Source organism: Panicum virgatum, chromosome 3K (assembly GCF_016808335.1).
Source record: "Panicum virgatum strain AP13 chromosome 3K, P.virgatum_v5, whole genome shotgun sequence".
Classification (NCBI taxonomy): Eukaryota; Viridiplantae; Streptophyta; class Magnoliopsida; order Poales; family Poaceae; genus Panicum; species Panicum virgatum.
The window spans coordinates 43764395-43785372 of record NC_053138.1 but is presented as its reverse complement, the minus strand read 5'-3'; the positions used below and the strand labels follow the sequence as shown (position 1 = coordinate 43785372).

The window sequence follows — 20978 nt, the reverse complement described above, 5'->3', positions numbered from 1 at the left end:
GCCTGAGGCTGAGGCAGAGGCGGTGCGAGCCCTGACCGCGGTGCCCTGCTCGGATCTGAGCCCTCCGGCCGGACTTCCATGGCTGTGGCTGCGCGACTTCGGGGCGGCGGCGGCCGGACCTCTAGGCGGCAGTGCGGACCTCCAGCTCTGAGGGCGGCCGGATCTCCAGCTCCAGGCGGCAGCGCGGACCTCCAGCTCCAGGGGCGGCCGGACCTCTAGCTCCAGGCGGTGGCACGGACCTCGGGGCGGCGTGGACTTCCATGGCGGCGGCGGGAGCACCTCCAGGGGGCGGCACGGACCTCTAGGCGGTGGCTCGGGTGAAGTAGGCGGCGGCTGAACCTCCAGGCGGTGGTGCGGGGAAGGTGGAGTGCTCGTTTCGCGATGGGCGAGGTCGCAGGGAAGACCGGTCAGCGCCAGAATAGACCGAGCAAAATGTTTTTTCTGTGTACACAATGGTATGGTGGGTAATTTTCTCCCAAGTCCACCAGCTCCAAAAATTGGTGGAGCATCTCTTGAGGAGCTCCACAAAAAGAGTGGAGTGGAGCCAATTTTTGGTGGAGTAGAGTGGGGCTGGTTGGGGTGTTTGGATATTTTTTTATGGAGTGGAGTCAAATTTGAAGGAGGAGAGCTCCCAAACACCCCCTTAATACACCGTGCCGCTGCAAATGAACTTATCCTGACGCTCCACAGGAACCTGACCGTACGAGATCCTATCCTCACTGTACCCCGTTGTTATGAGTCGTATTTCTATTTTTTTCTGCACTGTATATGCCCCATTGCTAGAACCGTAGTCAGATCGACGTGGATCTAAAGTTACTTTTTACAGCAAAACGTGATATAAAGTTGCATTGAGCTACGTGAACCTGAGCACCCCTGTACCTTTGCCGTCATTGCCTCGTTGGACCAAATGTGAGTCTAGTTTTAGCCATGTCATATTGAGTCTTCAATATAGCCGATTCATATAATGGACCTATCTATTAGGTTGGCTAAGAGGATCATTGCATTTAAGAGCAAGTATTTAATGCAGAGATATAGATAGAATCTGATATGATCAACATCTTTGTGGCCATGTATGAAACAACACAATACAAAAAACACGTATGCTCATCTAGGGATCATTGGGAAAACACATCAATTTTAAAAAACATAGTTCATATTAAATACTAGATAGCACGATGACAGATATCACCATGACACCGACAATAAGCGTTACAAAAGTCTTGGGAAATAAAATTAAACAGTTGCAATACTAAATAAGTTCTTAAGCAACACAGGACACTAGTTATTGATCTAAACCATGCTTGGATCTTCGGCAGAAAGGAGCAGCCAAGTTGTTTTGTATCCGTAGTTCAGTAGCAACACTGCAAGTTGAAAGGTGGAAAAATGAATAAACCTGAAACATAGATCTTCACTTATTGAAAAAACAAACTCTGCTAGAGAACATACCTGTAAGGAAAACCAGTAGCACCACCAGTAATGACCTACATCATGGCAAGCTCATGAAAGAACAAATGTTTGTAAGATAAAATGTTGATGAGATGTTAATTGAAAAACATAGAAATGTGAAACAGTATTCTACCATGATTAATCATGATGGCTATTTCTAAACCTTTGTTATATGTGCTCGATGAGATCATTTTTCAGTTGGGTATGCTGCGAATGAGAATGGAGAGTAGCTTTTCTACACAGCACATCAGCGAAGCACAAATTGCCACCAACATTCACTTCAGGAGGTAGTGCACATTATGCCCCTGGAATCTCATTTAAGTCAACATGGATGGTCGCCTCTTCTTTCTCATCTTCCACTATCATATTGTGGAGAATCACACAGCCTAACATGACCCTCCCAACACTCCTGCGCTTCCACAGTCGTGCTGGCCGGTGAACAATGGTAAAATGTGACTGCAGTACTCCAAAAGCACATCTTTCATTGCCCCTTCCTGCTGCCTGCTTATGCTTCTCGATTTGGGGTACTGGTATAGTTTTCATGAAGGCAGCCCATTCCGGATATATACCATAGAATGCAGCGCTCAATCCATGCTTCATCCTTCCGCAGATTGAAACATTATGAGTTCCAGCAAAACATTGAAAGATACAGGTGGGTTTGATCACAGGACAACTCTTCAGGCTCAATGACAAAAATCAGCGACTTGCATCTTATTGGATCACAATCTTTACAAGGATTCTGTTAGGCTAAATAAATATTCTAATAAGAACAAAACACTTACTCTTCCGGCACGGTGGTACAATATACTAATAAGAACAAATACAGATTGAAATTGAATCATTGACAATATTAGTTAACAGAACTGTCGTAACAAATAGAATAACGAAACAACCAGACTGTGGTGCAGTATACTAATAAGTGCCACAATTTAATCAAATCGTGTGCTAGTATACATGACATATCATTCATTAATTTTGCTGTCGGTCCCACAAATTTCCCATCGGGAGTGGCTCACATCGATGCCTTTTGTTTTAATTTTGTCTCGAGATGTTGTCTGCACTCTGCTCTCATGCTCTGCAGTTGACGTGGTCCGTTTGTTCTTTGTTGCCGGTCACAGGATCGGTCTTCTGACGGTTCCACATGCTTGCGGCGGCTCTAGGAATGTGCTAATTTTTTTTTTAACATGCACAGTTTCCGCGTCGGGATAATTTTCAGGATTATGTTCACGCGTGGTAGTTGGTTCAGAACTCCAGATGATCAGGAAGGCACGCAGCCCACGCGAGCTGGAGTAGTTCTAGCTCGCAGCAGCTGCCAGGAGATCGATCAAACGGCGGTGCCATCACCCCGTCGATCGCATGCACGACCGATTCACCATTCAAACAGTTGACCGGCAGCCGAATTTAACAAAATTTCTAATAACGAGTTAGCAGCAAGATCATCACCGAATTCCGAACCCGAACTAATCTGCAAAACGAGACACCGGCCACCAACCGAGCAGCTCGGTCAAATCAGCCATTCAAACGGTTGACGAATCGTATAGTAAGAGTCAAAATTTTGCTGCCAACAGGTTCTCAGTTCACACACTCAGTGCAGCCTACTATAAAATGGCTCGTCTTCGAAATCGAAGATGTGAAGCATCCAATCATCTTGCTCTCCGATCCTCAGCTCGAAGCTGCAGCGACGCAAATCCATTCGCTGGGCAGCGGCGAAATAGCAATGGCGCCTGCTGCTGTCGAGGCATCTGGCCAGCAGCCACCCGTCCGCGTCGTGAGCCGCCGCCTCGTGAAGGCCTCCGACCCGTCCATCCAGCCGCACACCGCCGCCGTCTCCAACATCGACCTCTACAACGGCGGCACGGGGCAGTTCCGCATCGCCTGCCTCTACCCCGACGAGCTCCCCAAGGCCGGGCGCAGCTTCGCCGACGTCGTCGCCGCCTTCGAGTCCGGCCTGCCGTCCCTGCTCAACAGGGCCGTACCGGCAAATTCGAGGGCCCTGTGCGAAACAATGGACTTGGTCCTAGTGACCTAGTGTAGGATCACGAATACCAAGCGATAGCAGCCGGCAAGTGTGATAAGCGCGATGTGCTGTGTGAAAGCATAAATGTTAGAAGTCACACGTGTGACTGGCAATTAAATCATCACAAAAGGTCTAATAACTATTTTTTTGTTCCGGAATAATTTCTTTTATTGCTGGAACAATTGTTATTGTTTGAGCAACAAAATTTTTTTTCCAAAAAAATTTGTTTTAGCAACAAAGCATTGAGGGGCCTGGTTTATTAGGCCGATTTTAGGTTCAAAATATGGAATCCTGGAGAGGTTGTGGTGCTGTGATAGGTCCACTCGAGATCACACATCTGACCCGAGTAGCACCATGTAAAAGGAAGTGATAAGTGATACGCCTACAATGATTTATCTTTTATGAGCAATTTGGGCCATATTTTGCTACAAATTAGATTAATAATTAACTAAATTAAAGTATTTACATGACTATATCTAATGTATATCTAATATTTTGGGGGCCCTTCAAATTCGGGGGCCCTGTGCGGTCGCACGGCCCGCACGTGCTTAGATACGGGCCTGCTGCTCAACCACTATTACCCTCTCTGCGGCCGCATCGCCGCCGACCCGTCCTCCGGCCTCCCCGAGCTCCACTGCCACAACCAGGGCGCCGACCTCGTGGTCGCGGAGGTCGACGCCGCCATGGGCAGCCTGGACTTCGGCGAGGCGGAGACGCTCAAGAAGCTCGCGCTGCCGTTCCCCGATGACGTCGGGCTCTCGGTGCAGCTGCTCTCCTTCGCCTGCGGCCGCTTCGCCGTCATGTGGGGGATCAACCACCTCCTCGGCGACGGGTCCGCCATCACCCAGCTCATCCGCAAGTGGTCCGAGCTCTCGCGGTCGGGGACGATCGCCGAGGCGGGGGCGCCCAGCCACGACCGCTCGGTGTTCCGCCCCCGCGACCGGCCGTCCTACGGCGCCCGGGTCGCCGAGCTGTTCGCGACGTTCGACGAGAGCCGGATGGTGAACGTCCTCACGGCGCACGACAGCTTCGTCGAGCGCCTCTACTACGTGGAGGCCGGCGACCTCGACCGGCTGCGCGAGGCGGCGACGGCGAGCGGCAAGGGCGGCAGGCGCCCGTCCCGCGTGCAGGCGCTGTCGGCGTACCTGTGGAAGGCGCTCGCCGGCGTGGTGGCCGCGTCGCGGGTGCCCGAGGAGCGCTGCCGCCTGGCGTGGTGGGTGGACGCCCGGCAGCGGCTGGCGGCGCCGGAGCTCGCGGCCGTGATGCCCAACTACTTCGGCAACGCCACGACGTACACCGCCGCGGACGCGACCGTGGAGGAGGTGCGGCGGAAGCCGCTGGCGGACGTCGCGGCCATGGTGCGGGAGGCCATCACGGCGATCGACTACGACGAGTACGTGCAGGAGATCAGCGACTGGGTGGAGGAGCACAAGGAGGAGATCTTCGTGGAGTCGCCGCTGCTCGGGCTCGGCGCCCCGACGCTGAGCCAGACGGTGTTCGCGTCGTTCCCGCTCGACACGGACATCGGCTTCGGCCAGGCGGCGCTCGCCATGCCCGTCTTCCGCTACACGAGGCTGAGCTCCGGATTCATGGCCATCAGCGCGCGCCCTGCGGGAGGCGACGGGTCCTGGTTCGTCAGCGCCTGCGTGTGGCCGCGCCTTGCGGCGGCGCTCGAGTCCGACGAGCAGCACATCTTCAAGCCTCTCACGGCAGACTTTCTTGGCCTGGTCTAGACTGTTCCAGAGCTCGTCGGCGGCTGAGTGCCTCTTGGACCTTTCAGCTCTCTTTACCTCTTGTCGTTGTTTCAGTGTTCTCTCTCCTACGAGTATTTTCCTTTTGTTTTCCTACCGTAAAATGCCATTTATATATATCTGTTGGAATATTGAATTGCCCACTCTCTCTCAATTTAAACTTTTGAATTGAATTGGTTGGTGTATACAACTCAATATAGTATTAAAGCCAGATGTCTCGAGTTCGAATACTGCTGGTTAGCGCATAAACTAATTGCTGCCGGCTCATATTCATGGTTGGTGCATCATGCATGCAACTCAATAATATCTACTTTGTACCTGTTTCTTTTTTTAATGAATATAGGCTTCACTCCTGCTATATATATTTTTTTCAGAAAATAAATGAACAAAGTCAAGGCATTTGCCACAGTTTTATATATATATATATATATATATATATCAGGTCCCATCAGCCTTATGATTTGGTCTCACATTTTGTATGATTTGCTAAATATATGCTCCATCTCATTCAAAATGAATGTCATTTTATAGGATCCCTCTAGTCAAAGTTATCCTGCTTTTGATATCACATAACAAGATTATGCAAATTGACAATGTAAATAGGTATGACTAGACAAAAAATCCTCCATCATCTATTCAAAAACATGTTACTCTAGGATTCGAGTTTTGTCCCATGAACTTGCCATTTTGACTTGTGGGCAGTTTGTCGGCTTGTCTACATTATTAAAGTCAATACTGTAATCCGGAAGGCGTGCATTATCCTAGAACAATGCTTCAATTTGCTACGAGACATTATCCTTTGACGGGTTCAAGAGAGATTTTTAAATTAGGCGAGGAAAAAATGGTGAGCTGCTTGCGACGTTGCTAGAGGAGGAGAGAGACTTGCTTCAGAACGATTCAATGAGTTGATGGAATGATTGTACTATCTTATTCTTGAGAGCAGCTTTATCGGTCTGCTCCAGCAAAAAAATATCTTTATCTTTATATTTACCTATTTTAAAATGCTGATCAATTCTATTATACTTTAGCTTTTGGTATGTCATCTCACATACAGTGTTCAAGCCGGACTCAAAACTGCATTGCTACCCCACCTCAGCCTGAAAGATCCATAGCCCTTGCTCATATTGCCGGTACTCACCGTATTCTCACTGCTCTGACCTACTTTTTTGGCCCGGTGCGGAACAAAAAAAAAATTGAACCCCCCAATTCATCATAAAAATACAAAAATAATGCTGCAAAATATATTGTCATTAACGAACTGGACTATTTAGTAACACGTAGACTATGTAGCTGTACGTACTGAGTTTTATTGACACTTATAATATTACTAGCCTGTTAGCATAGCAATTTTTAAAGACCCCCAATTTTTAGAGGCCTGGTGCAGTCACCCCGCCCGCACTGCCCCAAGGCCAGACCTGCTCTGACCAAGCCCACCCTAGCTGCGTGGCTAAATCCCTGCGTGAGCCCTAGCAGGCCCGACGACTCGATCGATACGTCTGCCCGTGCCACGCCATCCCCGCCCAGACCACGTCCCTAGCTCACCGCACGCACCGCAATGGGGAGCAGCGGCAGCCCCTCACCAGACACCGGATGTAGAGGCCTGCTGCCTTATAGCTGTCACTGGAAAGAAAAAAAAAACTTGACCTGCGAAGGGTAAGACCGCCCCCATGACATTGTTTGAAAGGTAAAAGACATTCTCACAGCAGGCCAAGAAAACCCTGAACCCCTGCCCCACCCGTACACGAGGCCCGTCGTCTTGTGAGTTAGGTCGGGCTCCACAGTGCTTTGGACATGGAGCAAACGAGGGTTTTTTTTAACCGATAGGCGGAAATTCGCTTCTTCCGGGGATCGAACCCACAACCTCCGGAGTGCCACCGGACTGCCGGAACCAACTGACCCGACATCCTTTGGCGCTATAACTAGAAAGAGGAAGCAGCCATGGAAGGCTATGGTTGTGATTGGAGAGAGGGAGCGCCGATTGAGAGGGAGAGAGATTAGAAAGAAGAAAAATAGACAGCAGCGATTTGTCTTTTAATAATTGAGTAGCGATTGATAGAGAACACAAAGATAGAGTAGAGAGTGTGTTTTGTGTATTCTTTTCTTTTGCAATTGCATTTTTGTGTTTGTTTCAAAGTTCTGTAAATTCAATTTTGTGTATTGTATATGTAATCATTTAGTATTTCTGTATGAACAATACCCGTGAACTATTATTACCATATTTGCAACAATTACTTTAATGGCTTAATAACCATGAAACTTATGCAATAATAATAGATAACTAAAATTAGTATTGCAAATATACCAATAAAAATAGATAATCAAAACTGTTAGCTTGTTATTAGTTAGAAGATATAATAAAATATAGGTGAATGGAAAATAGGAAGGGCACGTATGAGTGATCGATGGGAGTGCATAAGAGGCTGAAATAGAGGCTGAAATGGCTTTCTGTTAGCAGCACGACAGCGACGCTTTCCGGTAATCATCTAAGTTATCCTCTTGGCCGACTTCAGTATTTTTTACAGATGGGTCAAAAGGAATACAAGTCCAATCACCATATTTCAGCTTCTCCAACTAATTACAAATTTAATATCGGTGCCAATAACGAAATATTTAAATCAAGGCAGAACAATTCTATGCTGTTCTTTCACATATTATTTTTTTTTTAAATTTTGCATGAGCAACTTGTGACACGAAAGGTGCATCACCTTCCGAGAAAGGGAGCTGCTGACAAGAGTTTTCCTCCCTCGAAGGGTACTGTAGCAGTAGCATACCCCTATCCAAAGCTCCAAACAGGGCACGGTAAACTTGGACTGTTGAATAACCGGACAAACAACATAAAATGGGAAATTTCATTGCAGACTACACCAGGCAACTATCCCACTCATCACCGATACCAATCAGGGCCGTGGAACCAGACGGAAGGACGACGATCTCGACCAGAATTCCTCTTCGACAAACGGCTTCCAGTTTCGTCAGATGCTCTTGCAGTTTCAGAGACTGCACCTTCAGCAGAGGCGTGCTTGTTAGTGGTTGCCAGCAGGACCATTAGGCTTAATGAAAGTACCTCAGAACAAGGAAGCATAATACTAAAACAGCCTTCATAATGATCGTTGGTAGATACCGCAAAACAGGCTGATTTAATCGTTCTAGGTGAATGGACGTGAAGAAAAAAAAGAACCGCCCCAGAGTTAATGTAGATGGAAGTCATGGACCAGAGAAATTTGCACGCAACAACTTGCTTGATCTCTCATATTGGTCGGCCCCTTAACAAATCATTCAAGCTAACAACCAGACTAAACACTAGTAAGCCTTACGAGCGTAACAAACAAAATGCCGATCCTAACATACCGATCAAATCTTAATGGAAAACAAAGGAGATAATGAAACCCAACACCATCCCAACCACTGTGGCGGACTTCTGCCCCCCACATAACTAAGGGGAAGAAGAGATAGGCAGCACCTGACCAGAAGTGACCTGACTTGAACTAGCAGAGCACTGAAATACTAAAAAAGCAATATGAAGCATACATTATTAGTTTATTACCTTTGACTGGAACAATGGACTTCTTTTCTGCTGTTCTCTTCCTGGCCCTCTTCAGTATCTGCAAGCTTTCTTCAGCAGTTTCTTTTATCGAGGGGGACTCCACGTTGGCTGCATGGATGCAGATATGGTCACATACTGTTCATAGGATCATATCGCTCTTGTTCAACTATTAGAAAATAACGTGATCTTTCTTGAACAGATTACCAGAAAAAAAATAAAGAAACACAAGGTAAAGTTCTGCTGTTGATAACCACCTCTTTCAGTATTCAGAATCATGCTGGAAACACACTGTTCACTGTCATAATCCGAGTTGAGGATCTTACAGACTGGTTCCTGCATTTTGCATCTGTTATGGCAGCGGGCTGGGCCTCAACAAACAATAAACCAAAGACAAGTGCAACTTTGCAACCTACTGTGTAACTGTGTTGTTACTGATTGTTTGACAGACAAAGAAAAATGCAAACTTACAGCTGAAGCATGTTCAAAAATATTCAGTTATGCAGCCATGCAGGGCTTGAGACATTGCCAAAGCCACAGCAGGCGCTCCTTGGTGGCATATATTATGAAAGCATTGATCCGGAGCAGTACCAGACCACATTCAGTTTTCGGAACACATTGTTTACAATTTTTCATTAAGCTAGAAGGTTGGTTTGCACAGTATCAGAACACATATTTTTTTTTGATAAAATCAGAACACATAATTTAACAAAATACTAGGTTGCTTAGCACAGTCCACCTTTTTTAGTTTTTAATTGATGGGAAACCTGTCTGTCTATTGGACATGTTTACGTGCCTGGATGGAACCAGAACCAGTGAAGTCTTATGGAAGTGCTATCACCTTTCCTTGTTCTACGTCCATATTCAAATTTCCCTCCGTTCCAGGACAAACTGAATGTGTAGGAACGCTGGCATCAATAACAGGCCCCATCAGCTCCAAATTAAATTAAGGTAAAAATAAGTAAAGCAAGTATAATTTCCGGAAAGTGGCAATCAAATTAGTAATATAAATGCAAAGAACACAAATATTGTATTCTGACACAAGAAATTAAACAAATCAAAACCACTATTAGTGTAATGCCAATAAAACTGCTGTCTTTACCCAATGAAATAAAAGATAATCAGGATCTCAGATCAAGCTTCTAATGATGCTTAATCAGCTTATGAGAAGCATGAAACAATTTCTAAAACTGGTCTCCAATTTGATTCTGATCCTCCAGGGAGTTAGCTTAACATAACTGTAGTTCGTAAGAAATGAGGTTGGAGTATTACACTTTTGTTGCTGGTATTTGGCTCTTCTGAGGCTTCCTATATGTTCTTCGAGAGAGTGTGAGCTGTCCACTTGCTACAGGATTCTGTTTCCTCTGGGATCTTCCATTAGGTACTGGCTTTTGGTTCATCGGTGATCTTCCATTTGCTAAGGGTTTTTGATTCACCAGTGGTCTTTGGTTCACTACAGATGTTTTACTCACCTGAGATCTCTCAGTTGCTACCAGCGTTTGGTTCATTGGTGGTCTTTTATTCACTAATGGTGTTTGCTTCAACGGAGATCTTTCATTCACTATTGGAGTTGTGCTTACCAGGGATCTTCCATTCACTTCTGTTGCTTGATTTGCCAGGGGATTTTCATTTACTTTTGACATTGGGTTCATCAGGGGTCTTTTGTTGATGGTGCAGCTCTGGTCCTTCAGCCAAAACGATTAATAAAAAAGACAGGAATGTGATGAAATATGAATCCAATTAGTTAAATAATGAAAGCATCACAGAGTACCGGCATTTCAATTGCAGCAGACCTACTTTCAGAAGATCTTATAGCTCTAACAATGCCCTGCAGAGAGGAAACGAGAAGCCAGATTTTAGACTAAAGCAGTGGCTCCAGATTAATTGCATACAGTACCAGGTGACAAGGTTTCACCGTTTCACTACACAAAATCAGAAGGGTCATCCAAATGTTTCAAACAAATTTGAGCTAACTTGTCCATCTATGTGAAACTGAACCAACATGTGTGTAGAGTACAACTTTGAGTGCATGACAAATACTTGTGTGCATATGCCAGTCAATAGAAGAACTGGAAAGACAGAGGACTCTATTGGAGTCATATAAAAAACTGAAGGTTGACAATCTTGTTGGTGTATATGTTAGCTCATGTATAGAGGCCCATCTAGAGGCCCATGTATAGGATCTATATATCCCACCCTTCTAGGGTTTGGAGGAATACAAGCCATTATTCTCTCCATCATGGTATCGTTAGCCTAGATCTTCTCCCTCTCCTCCCTCTCCTCCCTCTCCTACCCCAGCCGTCGCCGCGGCCGCCGGCAGCCATGGCCGCCCGCCGGCGCCCCCTCCTCTCTCCTCCTTCCCTCCCCTTCCCTCTTCCTCCTCTGTTTCAGCCACCGGCGTCTTCCCTCGCCCATCCTCTGCTCCGGGCGTCACGTGGCCTTCCCTGACCGCTGCTGGGGGGCCGGCGCCGCCGCGGGAGCCACCGTCCCGGCCGCCACGGGGCCCAGATCTGCTGCGGCCGCCCTAGTGGCGCTGGCCCAGCTCCCAGATCCGGCCGCCGCCGCCGCCGCGGGCGGGCCGCCCAACGGGCCACCGCCCCCTGGGTCTCCTCACGGGCCGCCGCTGCAACAAGCGCTCTCGGCCACCGCCGATCCGGCCGCCCTGCCCCTACTGCAGGCGCCCGATCCGGCCGCCCTGCAGGATCCGGCCGCCTTGCCCCTGCTGCAGGCGCCTGCCGTCGATCCCGCCGCCGCCGCCCACCACGCCGCCGTCGCTACCGGCAAGCAACCTGCCGTGCTCGCGCCCGCGTGGACCAGACTCGGGATGGCGCCCGCGGATGCGCCGCTCGCTGCCACCGCTCTCCGAGGGCAGCAGGCTGACGCCGCTCTCGCCACGGCCCTCCTCGCCGGGAAGTCGGAGGCTTTGGCCGCCCAGGAGCGGGTCCACGTGGCTGCCCTCGTTTGGGAGCTCGAGCGCGCCACGGCAGACGCCCTCGCTCTCCGGGTCGCCGAAGCGGAGCACTTCCTCCATGTCTCCTCCGGCCAGCTGCCCGTCAACCCCGAGCATGGCGCCTCCTCTCACCAGGCCCCGCCCGCTGGATCTGGACCCCGGTACGACCCGACCGACCCCTTGGTCGCCCAGCTCCACCTCACCGTCCTCCTCGACCCCACGTCCTCTTCCTACGGACGCTGGTGGGACCAGGTCCTCCTCACCCTCCGCCTCTACGCCCTCGACGACCACGTCCTCGTCGACTCACCGATCGAGACGCGGGACGTGGTGTGGCTGCGCCTCGACAGCGTCGCCCAGTCCTGGATCTTTGGGACCATCTCCCTAGATCTTCAGGACCTCATCAGGACCCACAGCGGCACTGCGCGACAGGCCTAGGTGGCGCTCGAGGGGCAGTTCCTCAGCAACGCCGAGTTCCGCGCTCTCCAGCTCGACGCCACCTTCCGCACCTTCGAGCAGGGGGACCTCTCCGTTGGTGAGTTCTGCCGGAGGATGAAGGGCATGGCCGATGCTCTTCACTACCTCGGGTGTCCGGTGTCTGATCGGATCTTGGTGCTCAATGTCCTGCGGGGCCTGAGCAGCACCTATGACCACCTGAAGAGCTGGATCACCCGCCAGAGGCCCTTCCCCTCCTTCTTGCAGATCCGGGACGACCTCTCCCTCGAGGAGAACACCAGGGGTCTCGCGCCCGGATCGTCCTCGCTCACCCCCACCGCGCTCGTCGCTGCTCCACCGGCTTCCTCCGCCGCTCCTGCCACCTCCCTCCTTGGTGCTGCTCCCGCCGGGCAGACCGGAGGTGGGGGGTCGTGGACGTCGTCGGCGGGGGGGGGGGGGGGGACGGGGTGGTGGTGGAACTGGTGGCCTTGCTTCTGGGGGTTCTGGTGCCGGTGGGGACCGTCGGGGCGCGCCGACTCCAGCTCCGGCTCCCGCTCCTGCCTCTGCTCTTGGAGGTACACCCTGGCCATCCTTCACCAACCCATGGTCAGGGCGCATCTCGATGTGGCCGTTCCAGGGTCCGGGCGGGAGGCCTCGTCCTCAGCTCCAGCCGGCGGCCATGTTCACCGGTGCTGCTCCCCTCTTCGCGCCGTCCTGGACCCCGCCCGCTCAGCCCAGCCAGCAGTCGACCTGGCCTGGGGGGTGGGACCAGGCCGCTCTGGCGCAGTCCTTTAGCACCATGGGGCTGACGCCGCCGGTCAGCACCGAGTGGATCGCCGACTCGGGTGCCTCCTTCCACACCACCCCAGATGCCGATATCATCTCTTCTGTCCTACCCCCACACCCCTCTTCTCCTTCTTCCATCATGATTGGTGATGGATCTTGCCTTCCTGTCACCGCCGTGGGTTCTGCTCTTGGTTCTTTTCGTCTTCCTAATGTTTTTGTTGCTCCTCAGATGGTTCACAATCTTCTTTCCATTCGCCAATTTACTGCTGACAATTTCTATTCCATTGAATTTGACTCTTCTAGTCTTACTGTGAAGGATTCGGCTTCCGCTCCTCCGATGTGACAGCCCGGGACCCCTTTACACTCTTCGGCTTCCTGCTTCCGCTGCTCCGCCTTCGACTTCTTCTTCGTCTGCTGCTTTTGCCGTGACACCTTCTTCCACCACCTGGCACCGCCGGCTTGGACACCCCGGCCGCGATGTTTTGGCTTAGCTCAGTTGTAGTACCGATGTTCCATGTACTAGGGCTCCTGCTGAGCACCTCTGTCATGTGTGCCAGTTAGGTCGTCATGTTAGACTTCCGTTTTCTTCTTCTTCTTCGCATGCTGCGCATGCTTTTGATCTTGTTCACTGTGACCTGTGGACATCTCCTGTACTCAACATGTTTGGCTATAAATATTATCTGGTCGTGGTGGATGATTTCTCTCATAACTCTTGGACTTTTCCTTTGCGCGCCAAGTCTGAGACATTCCCCACTCTCCTCCACTTCTTTGCCTGGGTGTCCACTCAGTTCGGCCTCACCATTAAGGCCGTCCAGTGCGATAACGGACGTGAGTTCGATAACTCCACCTCCCTTTCTTTCTTCCTCTCTCGGGGTGTTCAGCTGCGCATGTCTTGTCCGTATACCTCCCCTCAGAACTATAAGGCTGAGCGGATGATTCGCACGACGAACGACGTCGTGCGCACCCTTCTGATCCAGGCTTATCTGCCCCCGCACTTCTGAGCTGAGAGCCTCCACACCGCCACCTACTTGCTCAACCGTCTTCCACCCACTGCTTCTCTTGCTCCCACTCGACACCACGCTCTGTTCGGTACCCCTTCTTGCTACGATCACCTTCGCGTCTTTGGGTATGCGTGTTACCCTAACACCTCCGCCACCGCTTCTCACAAGCTGGCGCCCCGCTCGACTCGTTGTGTGTTCCTTGAGTACTCCCCTGACCACAAGGGGTACCGATGCTTTGACCTCACATCTCGCCGCATTCTGATCTCCCGACACGTCGTCTTTGACGAGTCGGATTTCCCGTACTCCACCTCCTCCACACCTTCTCCTGACCCCGAGTTGGATTCACTGTTTGCGACTGCCCGGTGGTTGAGCCACCGTTACCTGTCTGTCCTTTCCCTGCAGGTTTTTCCGGTACACCGGCACCGCTTCCGGTGATCCCTGCTGCGCCGAGTGCGGCCCCGGTGCCCGCGGTCGCGCCACGCGCGGCCACGGTGCCTTCCCCAGCGCCTGCCCAGGTGTACCGGCATCGTTCGGCACCGACACCGGCGCCGCCGCAGTACGCTCAGCCGGTGCAGGTGTACCGGCGTCGTTCGGTGCCGCCTCCGGCTCCGGAGACTCCTGCAACGCCTACACCAGAGCCGTCGCCGCCGCCGCCTCCGCTGGCTCCCTCTCGAGCCGAGCCGGAGGTGTACCACCCGCCAGTCATCCATCAGGATCCTCGGCATATCTATCCCATGGTGACTCGGCGAATGGCGTCTCAGGCCGCGACTCTCTCCGCCACCGAGGGAGAGCCGCGGGTCTCTCCGGTACCCTCCTCTGTCCGCGACGCCTTGGCGGATCCACACTAGTGTCGCGCGCTGGAAGAGGAGTACGCGGCTCTTCTCGCAAACCAGACGTGGGACCTCGTGTCGCGTCCGTCTGGTTGCAATGTGGTGACTGGCAAGTGGATCTGGACGCATAAGCGTCGGGCTGACGGCACACTAAAGCACTACAAGGCTCACTGAGTTCTCCGGGGGTTCACCCAGCGGCCTGGTGTGGACTATGATGAGACCTTCAGTCCAGTGGTAGCCTGCTACTGTGCGCACGGTCCTCTCGCTTGCGCTCTCTCGCTCTTGGCCTGTGCACCAGCTGGATGTGAAGAATGTCTTTCTTCACGGCACTTTGTCAGAGACAGTCTACTGCTCTCAGCCAGCTGGATTTGTGGACTCCAGTCGTCCGGACATAGTTTGCCGGCTCAACAAGTCTCTCTATGATCTGAAGCAGGCTCCGCAGGCTTGATATTCTCGGTTCGCCACGTTCTTGCTGACATTGAGGCTCACCGAGGCCAAGTCTGACACGTCTCTCTTCATCTACCGCCGTGGGGATGAGACTGCCTATCTGCTGCTCTATGTCGATGACATTTATCTCACAGCCTCCAGTCAGCAGTTGCTTCAGAGTGTCATCTCCTCTATGCAGCAGGAGTTTGCTATGAAGGATCTTGGTCAGCTCCACCACTTCTTGGGCATCACTGTTGAGCCTCGCCCGTCTGGTCTTCTCCTTCACCAGCGGCAGTACGCACTTAATATTCTGGAGCGGGCTGGGATGACTGATTGCAAGCCCTGCTCCACTCATGTCGACACTCAGGCGAAGCTGTCTGCTGATCTGGGTGATCCGGTGGCTGATCCTACTGCCTACCGGAGTCTGGCTGGCGCTTTGCAGTACCTCACCTTCACCAGGCCGGACCTCACCTACGCTGTTCAGCAGGTCTGTCTCCATACGCATGATCCTCGGGAGTCACACCTTGCTGCGCTGAAGCGTCTCCTCCGCTACGTCCGTGGCACTGTGGACCTCGACCTGGTTCTTCACCGCTCCTCCTCTGCTGAGCTGGTGGTCAACACCGACGCTAACTGGGCTGGCTGTCCGGACACTCGCCGCTCCACTTCCGGCTACGCCATCTTTCTAGGCGGCAACCTGGTCTCCTAGTCGTCCAAGCGGCAGCCGGTTGTCTCCCGCTCTAGTGCCGAGGCGGAGTACCGTGCTGTCGCTAACGGTGTGGCAAAGACATCCTGGCTACAACAGCTCTTGGCGGAGCTCCACAGCCCGCTCGCCAAGAGCACGCTCGTCTACTGCGACAACGTCAGCGCCGTGGATCTCTCCACCAACCCCGTCCAGCATCAGCGGACGAAGCATGTGGAGATTGACCTGCACTTCGTGCGCGACAGGGTCGCCATCGGCGATGTTCGGGTGTTCCATGTCCCGACTACCTCCCAGTTTGCCGACATCTTCACCAAGGGACTACTCTCCTCGACCTTCTCGGAGTTTCGCTCCAGCCTCAACGTAGCAGGTGGCTAGTTGTGGCTACGGGAGGTATTTACCCTTTGTACTTTCTTCTTGTCCAGTCTTGAACACCGCTGCGACGGCAGTTCAGACTGCGGGTGGTGTTGGCTTTCTAGTTGTCCAGTCTTGAACACCGCTGCGCCGGTAGTTTAGACTGCGAGAGGGGTGTTGGTGTATATGTTAGCCCATGTATAGAAACCCATGTATAGGATCTATATATCCCACCCTTCTGGAGTTTGGAGGAATACAAGCCATTATTCTCTCCATCAAATCTGATAACAAGAAAACTACCTGCATGTCTTCTGTAAGAACACAGGAGATGTCACTCTGCAGTAACCTTAACTCTGCTTGTATTTTTTTTGGCCATGCTGAAAGAGTCAAGGATATTTCTTCCAGATTACTGGAGTGGGAGTTCATAACATTCAGCTGATCAGGATTGGTTTTGGTACAGTTCTCTACTAGTTCTTTAAGATCTTCTTCTCCCTTACACTGCATTACAATGTTCAAATAAATAAGAAATCTGTTTGTGCAAACAAAAATCATAGGACAAAGGACTTGCGGACTAATATGCTTACGATTTCCTGAAGTGACTTCTCCAGAACAACTGCCTTTTTCTTTATGCTATTAGCTGAAAATGTAATGCCAAGTTGTGAGTCAGAACATAATTAATGCACAAAACGATACACAAACAGTAAGCTGCCAAATGTTGAAGCCATTTGTAACTAGAAGTAAAGTACCAATTAGGGCTTACAATCCAGTGTCGCGTCCTTCATGGCCCTGTTTATATAAATAACATCATTTTGCACCGAGTCTAGCACCATTCCCATCTTGTGCACTGAAAATCCCAAATGCTGCAATTTGCATTCAACATCTGCATTACAGGCATGACTGTTAAAGTGCTGGCTGTCAGGTGCACCAATAAAAGCAGGGAGATAGCTTAACTATTCTCCCCTTATACTGTTTTATTATAAAAACATGCAGCGGATCGACTTGAGCTAAACATGCACCGGATTAACTTGAGCTTACACACTCAGTGAATGAGTAAGGTGAATGAATCAACTCAAAACACCAAAATCAATTGTGCTGTGCCTAAAGTTGTCCAAAAATGCAGCTATGCTGCTGGCATTGGTGAAACAGAAAACATACCAAATGCAGTGCTGGTGTTTGAGGGTTTGCATTCAACATCAGGAAAGGAAGGCTTCCGTTGGTAGGTGTAACGAACATGGCACCATTGATGCCATTTCGAGTGATTTTGGTGATCGAATGACAACACAACACTTGGACTAATATGATTGTTAAGATAATCATTCTCAGGCTTTTAGGTTCAAGTGATGACAAAGAGAAAGAGAAGATAGGCGTAGCAAGGCCCGATGGACTGCCCCTACGGGGGTTCCGCTACCCGGTTAGCGGACGGGGGTCGAGGGGGAGCCGCCCCTCGCGGGTCTCAGGGCAGCGCCCTGAAAGCTCTTCGATTCAGGAGCACCGGAAGAACCGACGCCAGGGCATCGGAGCATCCGATGGTAGTCGGAAGAACCGACGCCTTGATACTTTGGTGCAGAAGGGAATCGAAGCCAAGTCAGCCTTTAGGCACCGGATGAACCGACGGTCCAAGAAAGGGCATCGGTGCATCGGCAGTCCTTTGTACCAGAGACGATGTCAAGTGCCCAGAAGAAGTTTCTTCAGCACCGGTTCAACCGACGGTGCATCGGTGCATACCACCGGTGTAATGACGTCAGCGTCCAGGAGAAGATTCCTTCAGCACCGGTTGAACCGGTGAGGCATCGGAAAGCATCGGTTCAACCGGTGGTCTCTGCGTCAGCCATCAGGAGTCCAACGGCTACTTCGTGTTATGAGTAACCGGATGAACCGACGCTACCCTGCCAAGAGGCATCGGTTCTTCCGGTGGTACGCAGATTTTCAGCTAACCGTTGGAGCAACGGCTACAAGACTTGGTGGCCTATATATACGCCTCACCCCGGCCATTTGAAGATTGCTGGAGTTGCTGGACATCCCACACACACCCAAGAACATCTCCAAGCCATACAAAAGCATCAAGATCATATCCTTAGCCCTTAGCACACTTTGAGAGTGTTGTGTAAAGGATTAGCTCTTAGTGAGTGAGTTTGCAAGGCTTAGAGCCTTTGTGCTGTGGTTCATTAGTGAACCAAAACAAGAGCTTGGTGCGCCGGCACCTTGGAGCGTGGAGCTCGCCGGCAACGTCATCGACCCTCCGACTTGGTGTGGAGCGGCGACGACACCTTTGTGCGGGGGACGTGGAGACCCCCATCCTTTGTGGAGAAGCTCCTTAGTGGAACCCGGGGCCAAGGTGACCGTGATTGTGTTCACGGAAGAGACTTGGTGGCCGAGTAGCAATACTCTTAGTGAGTGCTACAACAACGTGGATGTAGGTGTGCCTTTGTGGCTAACCGAACCACGGGATAAACACCCGCGTCAAGAGTTTGCTATCTCCTATCCCGCTCTTTAAGCTTCCGCATTTCATTCTAGTAATTTGTATGCCTTTACTTTCATAGAATAGTTTCTTGATAGGAAAGGCTATAGGTTGCTAAACTCTTTTGGGATAGGGGTTTTACACTAAAACAACCTAGTTGCACATCTAGATAGCTTGTTTTAGTTTAAGCTTTGTGCAAACTAGTTGGAGCCATAGGTCTAAGTTTTTATTAGTGCCTAATTCACCCCCTCCCCCTCTTAGGCTAGAGCACCCGATCACTTTCAGTAGGGACTGCTACTTGGTATGTTTGCAAATTGCATCCGAGATCTCTTAACAGACAACGAATCCATCTTCTTCGACGAGTCGTCGTGTGAGCCAAATGCCTAAATCTATGCTCACCAATCAGGTGAAAATGGAGGTAAAGCTGACAAGAAATTACAATGTTACTAATATATATTTCAGCTTGTGAGCGGAGACTTGAAATTGCAGGAGTACTGTCAGTTCGGGCATTCATCAAGAAGATTTGAACAGGTTGAGACAAGTACCTGGGCAGGTACTTTTACTGCTCATTTTATAATCATTAAACAGGCAAAGATTAGTGAAAACACTAAATTGTTCCACATCCTAGAAGGATGCAGTACACATTGCAAAATTTCTGCAGTAACAAGAAAACTGAAGCCAGCGAAATTCGTACCACGAATCAGCCCAGCATAGTGGAGTTCACGACAACTGAGCAGATCCTAAACCGATCGAACTCCAGCGATGGCAAATCACACCACAAGCACGGAATCCTCTTCAACTAATTTTCCAGCACAACGAACATCCAGCAAAACTACCGGTTCCCTCCAACCGAAGGAGCAATTGAGTAGAAGCAGAAGTAATAATTAAGGAATCGCGTCACGAATAGCAACAATTATCCACACAAGAAGATTGAAGAGCAACGAGACGAGAGGGAGGGGGATTCACCGGGGAGGGAGGAGGGACGAGAAACAGGCCCGAGGAGATATCGCGCCTCTGGTTCCTGAGTCTAGAGGAGGCGGTGGTGGAGGACTAGCCGACTAGCCGCCGGCGAGATGGGAGGAGGGGATCGGCGGGTTTGGAATTTGGGAGGGGAGACGCGGGAATGTTGCATTTTAGGCCTCGGCCTTCCCGCCCATGGCTCGTCGCCGGAAAAATACTTTGCGTCCACATGAGCAGGTGCCCATGGGCAGAAAAATGGACAATGGAACTATTTTCCCCGTCAAGTAGGATGTTTGGACACCAATTAGAAATATCAAATATAGATTAATTATAAAGTCAATTGTATAAATTGAAGCTATTTCATTAAGTCCAATTAGTCCATGATGGGATCATGTTGCAGTACAAAAATATATGCTAACATGATTAATTAGGTTTAATAGACTGATCTCATCAATTAGCCTTTATTTATACAATTGGTTTTATAATTAGCCTTGTCGGATATCCATATAAGCGATACCCGGTAAGGCCGGTTAGACACTAGCAAGCCAGAAGTAAGCGCTAACGACTGGCGGTCACTTTAAATGTAACTCTATTGGTCAACCACCCGAGCTATTGCACCCCGCATTAACTTTATTTCTTCCGCATTCACTTTTACATATCCACCAGACAGCGGCAACGCTGCCCTTTGCGAGCATGCATTCGATGGCGCATGCATAGTCCAGTGGTGCCCAGCGGCACAGCACATGCAGTAGCATTTAAGAGTGAACAGCCAAGGCTTGCATGGATGGCCAGGCGGGCCCGGAGCAGGGGCAGCAGTTGACCACGCCTGCATCTTCGCAGTGCAACAGCACGGCGGGCAGACCTGCGAACCAAAAGACGCAGGGGTCTGCCTCGCCCGACCCCTGAAGGCCCGTAAGATATTCTCCTGTCACGGGAATCCATGTCATGTTTGGATTGCGACTAGTCACGAATAGGGTTCACCTTTTCGTTTTTTACCGAATCCCGCCAACTGCCGGAAACGAAATTTCGGTCGAAATTTCGCCGAAATTCGCTAATTCCGAACGGAAAGAGAATTCAAATTCAAAAAACGAAATTTCGGTGAATTCCGACCGAAATTTCGGTGATTTCGACCGAAATTCGGTGATTTCCGACCGGAAAATGATGTCAGTTGTGATTTTCCTACTGTTCCCGAGGTCAAATGAAAAACTTTTGAATACCAACTTTGTTCATTTTTTCGAGATCTACAACTTTTATTTCAGGAACTTTTTCATTTGAGCAATGGTTTGAAAGTTATTTAATTATTTCAAAAACTACCAATTAAAAGTCTTG

The 20978-nt window shown here is 50.3% G+C and overlaps 2 protein-coding genes across 12 annotated transcripts; one reads left to right on the top strand and one right to left on the bottom strand.

Moving 5' to 3' along the window:
• The first annotated feature begins 3009 nt into the window (after nucleotides 1–3009).
• On the top strand, nucleotides 3010–5357 carry LOC120699252 (coniferyl alcohol acyltransferase-like). The gene is made up of 2 exons (XM_039983182.1): nucleotides 3010–3413; nucleotides 4037–5357. The coding sequence occupies exons 1-2, from the start codon at nucleotides 3164–3166 to the stop codon at nucleotides 5194–5196; spliced, it is 1410 nt and encodes a 469-aa protein (XP_039839116.1). The 5' UTR covers nucleotides 3010–3163; the 3' UTR covers nucleotides 5197–5357.
• Nucleotides 5358–7741: 2384 nt separating this feature from the next.
• Nucleotides 7742–19870, bottom strand: LOC120699250 (protein PAIR1-like). Of its 11 annotated transcripts, XM_039983173.1 has the most exons (12): nucleotides 19656–19867; nucleotides 18979–19113; nucleotides 17387–17452; nucleotides 16992–17111; nucleotides 16816–16868; nucleotides 16532–16729; nucleotides 10527–10583; nucleotides 10028–10440; nucleotides 9597–9663; nucleotides 9013–9091; nucleotides 8759–8866; nucleotides 7742–8217 (listed from the first exon to the last, which is right to left on the bottom strand). In XM_039983173.1, the coding sequence occupies exons 2-12, from the start codon at nucleotides 19037–19039 to the stop codon at nucleotides 8099–8101; spliced, it is 1341 nt and encodes a 446-aa protein (XP_039839107.1). In that variant the 5' UTR covers nucleotides 19040–19113; nucleotides 19656–19867; the 3' UTR covers nucleotides 7742–8098. The 11 variants fall into 11 exon arrangements, 9 of the variants coding, with proteins under 9 accessions (XP_039839107.1, XP_039839108.1, XP_039839106.1 ...); XR_005685336.1 differs by having other exon boundaries at nucleotides 8963–9091; nucleotides 18979–19870; XR_005685337.1 differs by having other exon boundaries at nucleotides 7742–8211; nucleotides 8963–9091; nucleotides 18979–19870.
• Between the last annotated feature and the right edge of the window lie 1108 nt (nucleotides 19871–20978).